At 41.0% G+C, this 12,443-nt stretch overlaps 1 protein-coding gene across 1 annotated transcript; it reads left to right on the top strand.

Annotated features, from left to right (window-relative positions):
• Window positions 1-656: 656 nt before the first annotated feature.
• gcgrb (glucagon receptor b) lies at window positions 657-10,237 on the top strand. Its single transcript, XM_054604894.1, has 13 exons — window positions 657-710; window positions 826-922; window positions 1,026-1,133; window positions 2,828-2,916; window positions 3,285-3,391; window positions 3,989-4,145; window positions 4,867-5,026; window positions 6,090-6,150; window positions 6,367-6,436; window positions 8,049-8,137; window positions 8,227-8,371; window positions 9,316-9,357; window positions 9,714-10,237. Exons 1-13 carry the CDS (start codon window positions 657-659, stop codon window positions 10,134-10,136), a joined length of 1,602 nt encoding a protein of 533 aa, XP_054460869.1. The 3' UTR covers window positions 10,137-10,237.
• Window positions 10,238-12,443: the final 2,206 nt, after the last annotated feature.

Here is a 12,443-nt window from a genome sequence, read left to right as displayed (position 1 = left end):
TTATTGATTGATGCTTTTGTGCGGCAATTTCGCAATAAATGATTTGAGAAATGTGTAGAGATGCCGTACATTTTGCACAAGAGACGGTCCTACATGCACAGTACACAGTTTGCTTGGATAAATGACAATATTTGTCTTTCATTGCTGTGAAAAATGTGAGTTGAGGAATCCCATGAGCTTTTCTGTAGGATGGAAAATAACTCAAACTTCTATGTTAATTCAACCAATTGGATGAACTCACAAATATACCTCGGTACTTTATATCTTTGTTCATGAAAATCTGGCATTGTGGAGGTGCCTGGTGTTTCACATCCGACAGCTGTGATGTGTGTAGGCATGTGTTGTGACAAAAGGAGGCAGTCTCTCACTGATTGTTGTTTTTTTTCCTTCATATCTTCAGTATATCACTCCATTTCAGTTCCAGTTCAAACGACCCCGAACACACACACACACACACACACACACACACACACACACACACACACACACACACACACACACACACACACACACACACTAATCACACTAATCACACTAACAAGCCTCTCCCTATCGTGTGTAGGCCTCACGGTGAGATAGGGTCGGGACCGCCTCATGTGTCGGGCCTCCTCTGTGTTCTGGTCCCCACCGACCCCCACCCTCCCAGCGGCAGTGGGATGTCCCAGGTGTGTCTCCTCTTGGCCTTGCTTATGCTCTGCAGCTGCACAAAGGTACGCCTCTCGGCCTCGCTCCCTCTCTTTTTTGCACACACACACAAACACAGAATGAGCTGTGTCTTTAATCGGCAGCTGTTACTGAAACTCAACATGAAGCGTCTTCCTGCAGGTCTCCTCTACCAACTCCCTGGAGCTCGTGAAGGAGCAGTGGAGCAGCTACAAAAACCAGTGCCTGGTCTACCACAACGCCACGCCCCCTGCCACAGGTGAGCCCCCCCCCCCCACAAGTTGGAGCTTGTGTCCTAAAGAGATGCATGCAGGAGAATGAATCCAGGAGAACACGTTTCACAGAAGTGCTCTCCTCTGCAGGGCTGGTGTGTAACAGGACCTTTGACCTCTACGCCTGTTGGCCTGATGGACTCCCAGGAACCACTGTCAACGTGTCCTGCCCATGGTTCCTGCCATGGTACCATAAAGGTACGTGTTCTCAGATGAGATCAGGTAAACTTGATTAATCCAAAGGGAAATTGTCGTGCAGCAGTTGCAATACCAAGTAGGAAAGAGTGGAAATACATGTGCATTAAAGTAAAATCTGTTATTTTATGAGCTGTGTGCACCCCTCAAAACCTTCACGAGAAGTATGGAATGTGACAGTTCTTTTAACCTGAAAGTGGGATGAAAGAAAGCAATGTGTTGGATGAATGCTGTACTGAATAGTGTGTACAATAGTTTCAGAGAGTGAATTAAGCTTTAGTTGTGTGTGAAGGCCACATATATAGTCAGCTATCACTCTACAACCTACCTGAAAGTGGTGTAAAGACTTCACTTTCTCTCTGATAGATAACATCGTTAGTTCATAGCAGCTCTTCAAATGTAGAGTCAGTTGTTTGTCAATGTTCAGGTTTCCTGCAGGTGGTTTGGAGGCAGGGAATAGGTGTGAAAATGAGCTAATCTCTGCTATCTCTTGTTGACGAGCAGCCTGGCAGGGGCTCCTCTCTGTTCTTTTTTTTTATCTTTTTTGATTGTCAGGCATAAAATATATTAAACAAATAAAATAAATATATAAAACATTTGAAGATGTTACTTTGGGATCTGGAAAACTTTGATGGACACATTTCAATATTTTATACGGTATCACAGACAAAATGTTTAAGCAATTAATCAATAAAAAAACAATAATCTGCATATTAAGTTAGTTGCAGCGCCATAACCACACGCTCCATAGATGGTGACTTACTATTCAGGTTAATAGTTTGGTTAAAGAGTTGTAAAAACAAATGAGCATTGTCTGTGTTTACTGGAGACTGGACATTGAACTTTGGCTCAATGACGTCTCAGAAGTAACATTGTGTGGTCAACTAAGGTTTCATATTTAGTCTTTGTGTGGCCAGTTTTAACTGCAGCACAATGAAAAGAAAATACCCGCATTTTCTTTCTTGCTCATCGATAGGTGAGAAGATTGAAACCTCGTATCCGTACAGTAAACTTTAAGCCACAGCCAGCTAGCTTAGCTTAGCACAAAGACTGGAGATGTGCTCTTTTCAAAGATAAGAAAGTAAGAGGGACTCACTTATTATAAGGTGTAAAAATCGTATGTTGTAGCATGTAATATGAGTTATGTGTATCAGGCTATTTCATGACTGAAAGCAGTTGCCAGGCAACCAGTGGAAAGTCAAGGAAAAAGCCCAACACATAACCCCAATTCTTGTAGGCCTATGGGTTAAATAACGAAGAAATGATGTGTTATCCTAAATAACACATCATTTCTCCGTTCTTCAGAGCTTCAGAGCTGCTGGTACGGTGTTTAATTTTACCTTGAGACAGAGCAGGGCTAGATGTTTCCCTTTGTTTCTAGTCTTTATGCTAAGCTTAGCTAACGGCTACATGCTGTAGCTTCATATTTTCCATAGATGTAAGACTGGTATCAATCTATTAAATAAGCTCTCGGCAGGAAAGTGTCTAAGCATATTTCACTTTCATTCAAGTTCTGCTTCCTAGCTTTTTATGGAGCTGTAGTGAAAGAAACTAATGTTTGGAAGGCAAAGAATGAACCTCAATGATCATCAAGATAATGACACTAAATATTGTCTTTCAAAAAAGTATTGTGTGGGCATGTAGCGACTTCTGAACAGTGTACAATGCCATCCTAATGTGAGTCTCTGTGTGAACAGTTCAACAGGGTCTGGTCTACAGAGTCTGCAACGAAGAGGGTCAATGGGCGCAAAAGAATACCAGCGAATGTGAGGACGACCCCGGTGAGGTGTGTGTACACAGTACAGTGTTTTTGACAGTGTTTTTGTGTGTGTGCGTGTGTGTGTGTGCCAAGCCTGCCTTATGCGGTAACAGTTATCATGTGTGCAGCTACTTGGACTGGCAGATGGTTACACGATATTGTGATTGTGACTGTCTTGATACTTTAACTTGACTCGATCCCGAATGACTCAGCATGTGAAAATCCTCCCATCTGTTGAAATTCTCTTTAGGACCCTTTTTTTTTTACATATTTTTCTGCCAAATCTGATCTCCAGTGTTTGTGTGTGTGTGTGTGTGGAGGTGGATGGATTGGCGGGTGTGTAGGATGGCAATGCGTGGAAGCATCTGACTCTTTCTCTCCTGTTGGTTCTGCAGCAGCAGTATGGCCGCACCCTCAGTCAGTTACGGATCATGTACACTGTGGGCTACTCGCTCTCCCTGGGAGCTCTGCTGCTGGCCCTGGGCATCCTCATCACCTTCAGGTACAACATGTACGAGGAGTTAACAGAGAAGTAAGAAGGAAATAGGTAGAGGAATTAAAAGAAAAAAAGGAAAGGAATTAATCAAGATAAGGGGGTGAAGAACAATAAGAAAAAGGAAAGAGAACCAAGGAATGAATAAAGGGAAGCAGGAGAAAGATGGAAAGGAGAAAGATGGGAGTAAAGAGGAGGTCAGAGGTTCAGAATACAAGAGAACAAAGCAATTAATGATATGAGGGAAAGAGTAATGGGAAGGAAGGCAGAAACAAAGAAAGGAAGAATAAAAAGAAACAGGGTGGTTAGAGAGAATTAAGAACAGACAGATCAAAGGAAGAGAAAAAGACACGATGAATGAAAGGTGGAAAAAAATGTGAAAAGTAAAGGATGGACCCAAGGAAGGATACAAAGTAAGTAAAAAAGAGGAGGAGGAAAAAACAATGAACGAAGGAAGGTGAGAATCAAGAAGGAGCAAATGTAGAGAACAAAAGATATGAGCAAGTACTAACAATAAAGGGTTGGAAAAATAATTGCAGTCATGTTCCTGTGAATACAACTTATCAAAGTCAGAAGCCCTCACAGACACTGTCACCTGTGCACCAGGAAGCTCCACTGTATGAGGAACAACATCCACATGAACCTGTTTGCCTCCTTCATCTTGAGAGCCGTGTCCATCCTGGTCAAAGACGCCCTGCTGTCCCTCACACTGGACCCCCGGAGCAGCAGTGACAGCCGGACACAGGCCTGGGTCAACATACCGGTGAGAGCAGACACAACCACGTCAGCCTCATCTGCTATCAGTTGTGTTTCGTGTGAAGCTATTTACCATGAGACTAATACATCCCACTACTTCCTGCACTGCTCATGGAACATACATTGTAAATGCAAAATAGTGCATGTAACTTCTTATAGTGCTGATAAGGGGGAGATATTCTACCAGATAATATTTGTTCAGCCTCTTTACCTGTAATTCATGTTCTGGGACAAATTACATTTACTAGAGATAAATCTTGCATCGGTTTTTAAAGAAGATATCAAAACTTGTGTAACTGAAATATTTGATGAAGAAAATCAAGAAATGCCCACACATTTGGATTTTTTTCCAGTTCCACTCACTCCTTTCCTGCTACATTCACGCTGGAATAAACACTATATCTCATATAAAATGGTACAAATACCATTGTGGCCGCCTCAGTCCCTGTGAAGTATAAGCAAGGGGCAACTAAAAATGTCCTCCAAGTGTGATATGCTGCTTTTGTGCTGAGGTGCAAGACACATCGGAAATGTAGTCAAGGTAATGTTGTAGCTTGAATTGCTGTGAAGGATTGTGAGCAGAGCAGTTCATGTGAAAGACAACAGTCCTTGGCCTTCCTCTGAACTGCTTTCGTATTACAAATTTTCGACTTTTGTGCTATCGGAGAGGATCTCACCTTGGCTTATTGTTTGTATCCACACCGCCTCCGTTCTGTGTCGCGTGTCAGGCTGTTACGTGGTGTCGTGGTGCCATGGTGATGATGCAGTACAGCGTGATGGCCAACAACTATTGGCTGTTGGTGGAGGGCATCTACCTGCACAGCCTGCTGGTCATCACCGTGTTCAGCGAGAGGAAGTACTTCTACATTTATCTGGCCATTGGCTGGGGTAAGGTCATCACTCTTACACAGTGAACAGTAATGTTGTTATGGTTATTACAGAAGCTGTGTATTTATTATTTTGCCAATAGACAAATATTGGTCAATTTAGTGAGAAGAGTAAACAGGATTTTGAACCAAAAGCAGAGAGTTCAGATAGATCAGTTGTAGCGCACAGACTCCGTCAAACAGTCTTCAGCAACAGGAAGTCAGTCATGTAGCAGAATGGTTAAGAGGTATGTAAACAGACTAATGAAAGAGCAGTTCTCAGTATGAGTCAGGTAACCACTGGCTAAGCCCCCATATATCTAATACATTATCATAACAGACTGAAAGAAAACAGGTACATCTAAATATGTATGTTGTTAGTCTACCTCCTACTGATTTTAATGATATATTATATAAGAAATCCTCACACATAATACACCCGAACGCCCCGGGGCAGCTTTGGTTTATCTTTCCAGAACTGTTTTCTTGAAAACTCAATTTTCTAATTATCTCTAAACAAGTAAAGGCCGATGATGTTCATATTAAGTTTTCAGATTGCTATTCTGAGATGATAATTTAATCATATAGTTATCTTGAGAATTCAAACATTGTTTCCCTTGATTATGAAAGTCCTCCCAGAGCGGAGATAACAAATAACGGTTTTGCCACATTATTAACTGGATTGTCCTATTGATGTTAGTCTTTGCAGCCCGACAGAACAGATAATGTCCGAGGAAGAGAGCAGGTTTGTGAATAGATTAGATTTGCTTCACACAGGCAGACATTTTAATATTTAAAAATGTTTCAAGTCTTCATCATTTCAGAGAAGAATAGAAATATTTGTCTTGAGATAATGAGATTTTAAACCCATCATCATAAATAATGCTAAAGTACCATGTCAGCCTGATAACTGGGTTAAAGAATGAATAAAGAGCAAACTGTAATTCGTTAAACACATTAGATGTGTGCTCTAAAAAATGAAGCTTTGTAGTGAAATATGGACCGGGAGCACATGATGACATCTCTCTGGTAAAATGAGGACAGCCTCAATGTCTTTATGTCTCACAAAGTTATATGATTTTCAGGCGCACCGCTCATATTCGTGTTGCCGTGGATCACAGTGAAATATCTGTATGAGAACGAGGAGTAAGTTGCTTTTTATATTAATATTTCATAATAATGTTGCCACATCAAATGATGTAAGTTTAGATGTAACATATTTTACAAGTTTGAGTTGTGAGAGTTTTTGCTATAATGTACGAATACGTGATGACTTTTTCGATACAGTGAAAAGATCAGATATACATGATAACAACAATAAGTTACAATGTTAAGTGTGTGTGTGTGTGTGTGTGTGTGTAGGTGCTGGGAGAGGAATATCAACATGGGATACTGGTGGATCATCCGTTCTCCTATAGTGTTTGCTTATCTGGTAAATCTGTCTGTATCTGTTTGTCTCGTATCCTTATTTTCTCTATGTGGCAGTTGAACAATGTGATGAAGGAAAGTCAACTCTAGAGTGTGCTGCCATGTGATCGAGCTATAGATGCACACACGCACACACAAACGCACACAAAGCAGCTGACATTCACCAACTATGCTTGTGTTTGGGTGTCTGTGTGCTTCTTTGAAAGTATGTAGATGCATTACATTACATTACATTACATTACAGTCATTTAGCAGACGCTTTTATCCAAAGCGACTTACAGGAAGTGTATTCAACATAGGTATTCAAGAGAACTACTAGTCACCAGAAGTCATAAGTGCATCTCCTTTCTTAAAGATGCATTAGCTGGAAGGAGGGTTGGAGTAAAACATCACTTACATAAGACTTACACCTCACTTCACAGTTTCCCAGCGTACATTCCTATAGATCAGTAACATAATAATCTCTCCTCTCTGAGTACGGTACTTTAGTTTTTGTCTCCAGAAGGTCACTCTGTGAAGTCAAGTGTAGCTACTTACTTACTTATTTTATGGAGTAGATGTGACATGACTCTTTGTCAGGCTCTTAATGCAGTGCACTTTGCAATAATATAACAGTAACTTACTCATAATGTTAGTCCACCACAACAATAAAATCACAGCTGGCAGTTAACCTAACCAGTTATGATTACATTTACTGATTCATTCACAAATAAAGCAGGAAAAAGTGATTGGGAGTACACAATTTTTTTTCAATACAGTTATTTTGTACAGTAATTATTTTATTTGAGGTTCTTGCATATTGATGTACACACCCTTACTCACACACACACACCCTCACACACAGAAATAAGTTGTGGAGTCCCTCTTGTGTGTTTCCTGCCTCTCGTTCCCATAGAGACAAACAAGATTATGGATGGGCACACTTAAGAGGAGTGCACAGTAACAGTAGCAACCTTTGTTACCTCATGCAGAAGCGTACGTGTGCTCACACACACACGCTGAAATATTCAGAAACCCGTGTGTTTCCTGGACTGTGTAAATCACACAGATTGTGCTCTCTGGAAAAATTCTCTTTATCCTAATCTCTGAAATAGTTGCCGAACGGTTGTGTAACGTTATATGTCATCCTCCAGCAATCCCAAACACGACCCTGCAGTTCATCTATTGTTCATACACACACACACACACACACACACACACACACACACACACACACACACACACACACACACACACACACACACAACACACACACACACACACACACACACACACATTAACACCTAAATAAACTGTGTTTGTGTGCACTCAAACACACGCACACACACATTCACACAGACACATCTGTCAGGACAACATACACACGTTACCAAATTTGGAGTGCTTATAACTTGAGTGCCCTAATAATTAATGCTCTCTGTCATTGGAGAGGGTCTGCACTAGATCACAGAGTGTGTGTGTGTGGACAGTTTAAATCCTTCAGAGCGCAGAAAGAGTCTGGAGACATTTTCAGGCGTCTCCGTCTCCCTCTTACACATGTTGTCATCTTAACCTCTTCAGAACATATTTTGCATATTTGTTTGCATCATTTAACTCCCCCTGTCTTCTTATTTCAGATTAACTTCTTCATATTCATACGAATTATCAAAATCCTGATGTCTAAACTCAGAGCTCATCAGATGAGATACACTGACTACAAGTTCAGGTGAGTTTTTGAATATTGAATCTTTGTTGTTACCTGATGGAGGTGGTAAATGAGTGGTGTCTAACCTCTCTGGTTTCTTGTGATTATAGATTAGCAAAATCCACTCTGACATTAATTCCTCTGCTCGGGATTCACGCCATCCTCTTCACCTTCGTCATCGACGAGTCCGTCCCTAAAGGCTCCATGCTGCGCCTCATTCGCCTCTTCTGTGACCTGCTGTTCAACTCTTTCCAGGTCGGAGCTCAACTTCACATACATTACATTACATTACATTACAGTCATTTAGCAGACGCTTTTATCCAAAGCGACTTACATAAAACTGAACTCTCACTTATTCTCACATGCAACAACTGCAAATGTCCCCACTGCGGGACTAATAAAGGATTATCTTATTTTATCTTAACCTCAAATATTTGAACATAAATGTTCCTCTGTTTTTCTCACTGTATATGTTTTTTCTTTTCTTTTTTGAGCCATACAAGATAATTTATTAGCCTTATGTTGTTTCTTTAAATGCATTTTTTTTAAATCTAATTCTGAGTATTTCTCTTTGATTAATCTATATTAAATATTCAACATTAAAGCTGGGATAGGCAAATTTGGAGACACCAGCATGAGTTAGCTACATTGTAATAGAATCCAAACAAAAAATCGCAAAAATCCCAGACCCTTCAGGCCTCTCTCCAAAGCCACCTGCCACATTAACGTGTACCACATGACTGCTGATGGAGGACAAGCCCAGAGGAACCCCATTGCAGAAATCAGACTTGAGTCCTGATGCTTTAAAACAGCGGTGGGAGGGGTGACGACAACATCACAAGCTGTCGTAAGATTAAAAAACAGTATTGTTAACATCCTTGTGTGTTTGCGAGCAGTCTTCTTCCTCCCTGCCTTTGCTGGTGCGTGGCTGTATTACTGCCACCAGTAGATCAGTTGTAGACCTAAACTAGCAATACATTGATCTTCATAGTTAGCAGCGATATGGTATAGCTCTTTCATGTGTTTTTAAATCTTGACTTTTTAAACAACAATGGAGTTCTATGACAAAAAGGCAAAAGTGATATTGTTTTTTTTTGTTATTAATAGTTCAATATTTAGAACTGTGCTCAGTAAAAACATTAGTTTCTTCTCAGGTATCTGACATGACTGAAATGTTAAAGCTCCTCCTTCTGTTTCAGGGCCTGCTTGTTGCCATTCTGTACTGCTTCGTCAACAAAGAGGTGAGACGGATGTGCTTTCATGTCAAGCACCACCTTAATTTAATCTCTGCTCTTGCTGCAGTTCCTTCCTTTCCCTTTAGTAGAGACGACAAATTCGACATTATTCATCATCAGTGTTTCTGTTTCCAGCCTCTATCGGCCCTCTTATATCTCTGAAAGCTCCACCTTTGTTCAAGCTCCACTTTATTATTTTGTCTGCAAAGTGGGACAGACACAAACATCGTCCATCTATAATCTCCAAAGTCTTAAATAGTTGGCAAGAGAGCAAGTCCATCTGATGAAGTGCTCAGTGTCTTATTTAATCCTAATCACAAATCTTCTTGTGTCTCTTTCTCTGCGGTCCCATCGTCCCTCAGGTGCAGTCAGAGATGCTGAAAAAGTGGAAGCGGTGGAAGCTGGGGAAGGACATCGATGAGGAGTACCGCCACACCCACAGCCAGACGCCGCACGTCAAGAGCGGCAGCATCGCCACCGGGAATCTACCCTATCTCCATGACAACAACGCCAGCGACGCCGGTGGTGACTCGCCTCGCCTCAGCAAAGCGGACGGAGACCCCTCGTGCTCCGCCGCACCTGAGGAGAACCGCCGACTAGTCGTCTGCTATAGCAACGGGACGGGGAAAGGCGGGCCCGCTAAGGGCAGACACACCCTGCAGTTCTCTTTCCTGCCACACCGAGGCGCCGGAAGTCACGTGAGCACCGCCACAGAGGACGTGTGTCTGGAGGAGAGGGCGCACTGCAGTACAAACCCTCTGGAAGGAGAGGAGACTAATGTCTGAGGACGAAAACTCTCCCTGATTGTGCTTATCGTTGTTTCATATCAGTGCTTATCATGCGCCAACAGGACGGCCTGAGTGGGAAGAGAATAAGGAAGTACCCAGCACACAGATCAGGATGTTTTAACGTGCCCAGCTGCAAATTCATATTTATTGATATTGCACTTATTGTCTTGAGACATTAGGAATGATTTAAAAAAAATCAAAAGAAACTCTAGTGGTGTCCAGTGTGAGTGTGTGACTGTGTGACTGTGTGTGTGTGTGTGTGTGTGTGTGTGTGTGTGTGTGTGTGTGTGTGTGTGTGTGTGTGTGTGTGTGTATGAAAGACTACTATTTTGACACCGACCCTGCTCACACCTCTCCATTAGTAGCCTCTTGCTGTTGCCGTCGTGAGTCACGCTTGTGTTGTTTGTCTGTTTGCAGCAATGGATGCTTTGTGGTGCACTCCTAGAAAGAAAACAAAAACTCTCAAAAAGGTAAATTTTATTTTATTTAAAAAAAAAATTGCATTCATGAAACTTAATGTGGACTTGAGCACGCATGACTGATGGTGTCTCGTTCATCAGGATGAAGGCAGAACTGAGAGACCACTGACTCACACAGTTCATGCTGAGGTAGAGGATGCTTCCCTCTTCAGAGAGACTGTAATGTTTAAGTTATTCTGGTATTAAACGAACAAAGCCAGCAAGAAAATAATATTACACCACGATTTTACATCAAATTCACTCTTTCATGCACATTCCTTCCCTCCCTTTTTATCTGCAATTCCCTTTTTCGGCTTCTTTCAACAGCTTCTACTGACTGGATGTATATGAACAATGGAGAAATATTGGTAAACCAATATTTAAGTGTATATATGTAATTAGAAACATTCCAACAGCACCTGCATTTATCCAGCTAGGAGACTTTAATTGAATTATTGGTTTGTCTTCCTACTTGACACACATTAAGTCAGTTGGATGAAAATCAATTTTACAATTGTGATTTTTTTTGGTGTTTCACATAAACCAAAGTACCTCCAGGTCACCAATCATCATCCTGCTCCGATCTGCTCCGATCATGTCCATACAGCCTCACACTATCACAGAACAAGAAGTCCTTTTATGTGCCAGAAAGGTTTTATATAATGAGTGAATATGTTTTTTTGTTTTTTTTAAAGAGCACCACATTAACAACAGAGGAGCCACCTGATTATTTATTTTTGTTTTTCTTCTACGGATCGGATCAGGGCTCATATTTTATGACTCTGAAAGTAAAATGTGCCACACAGAACCATTTTTATAATCTTGGATTAAGAAAATGGGAAAAGTGAAGAAAGGATTGATGTTTTCAAACACTATGATTCAATTCAGAAATGGTTTGGAGTCAATTGTTGGTAGTTTTAAGAATATGACAGATTTCATTGCCGAGAGCGAAGAATGATTTTCACAAAGGTATTCCTAATGAACTTCTTGATCAAGGAAGGTAAACAAATATTCAGTTTGGTGTGTAATAGAGAGCACTGTACTTTGTAAATATTGATAACAGTGAATTGTGGTATTATAAAGACAAGGACTGGGGGGCGGATGGATGTGTTGTTTCTACTGTGTTTCTGCTTGCAGTCCAGGGGACTAAAAATGAGAATTAACATGACAAATTAACTTGTGAAAAGGCACAAAACATGATTGTACCCGTCCTGTTATTTAAAATGTTGCAATTGTCAGAATGGGCCCGAAGCAAAACAATGTCATGAGAAAAAGCAAAAAAGTTTTATATCAAAGCCAAATGTTTGTGTCTCATTTGTCCCCCTGGATCCAATTAAACTGAATTTCTGTCCGCAAAAAAGTGTCAGTATATTGTGTCATTTTAACATATGAGAGAGAGAGATTAGTTTCATTCCACAGTCGCGCAGTGAATCTACAGATCGTGAGCTGACTGGCTTTTGAGCTATTTGTGAGTTAAGCAAGCAGATTAAGTAAACGTATTTAAGTGACGTTTTGTTGCGGCTGTCACGGCAGAAACGTTCCTGGCTGCAAAAACATGCTTCAACATCGATTTAAGATATGAATCAAATAAATTGAATAAATTTCATCTGTGTGTGCAGTGCAGTTATGTCACATCACGGTTGACTGCAGAGCTCATCGGTGGACTTACCATCAATCTAAACACATGTTTCCATTGGAAACGACCGCAACATAAAATTATAATGACTCCTCTGTATGTGTTGTTGCGCAGAGGATAATAAGTTCTCGGCTCATGAATTATGTATTGGTTGCACACACATGTTCCATAATGCGCGTGTATGTGTGTTCTTGGGTGTGATTGATCTAG

This window comes from Anoplopoma fimbria, chromosome 9 (genome assembly GCF_027596085.1).
Source record: "Anoplopoma fimbria isolate UVic2021 breed Golden Eagle Sablefish chromosome 9, Afim_UVic_2022, whole genome shotgun sequence".
Lineage (NCBI taxonomy): Eukaryota > Metazoa > Chordata > Actinopteri > Perciformes > Anoplopomatidae > Anoplopoma > Anoplopoma fimbria.
The sequence above is the reverse complement of the archived record's forward strand: the minus strand, read 5'-3'. Positions and strand labels throughout refer to the sequence as shown.

Bases quoted from the DNA above. Each gene is read 5' to 3' on its own strand.
- gcgrb (XM_054604894.1), top strand. From the start codon at position 657: ATGTCCCAGGTGTGTCTCCTCTTGGCCTTGCTTATGCTCTGCAGCTGC. The intron at 1,134-2,827 runs GTACGTGTTCTC...CTGTGTGAACAG, and splicing joins CCTGCCATGGTACCATAAAG to TTCAACAGGGTCTGGTCTAC. The intron at 3,392-3,988 runs GTACAACATGTA...CCTGTGCACCAG, and splicing joins GGCATCCTCATCACCTTCAG to GAAGCTCCACTGTATGAGGA.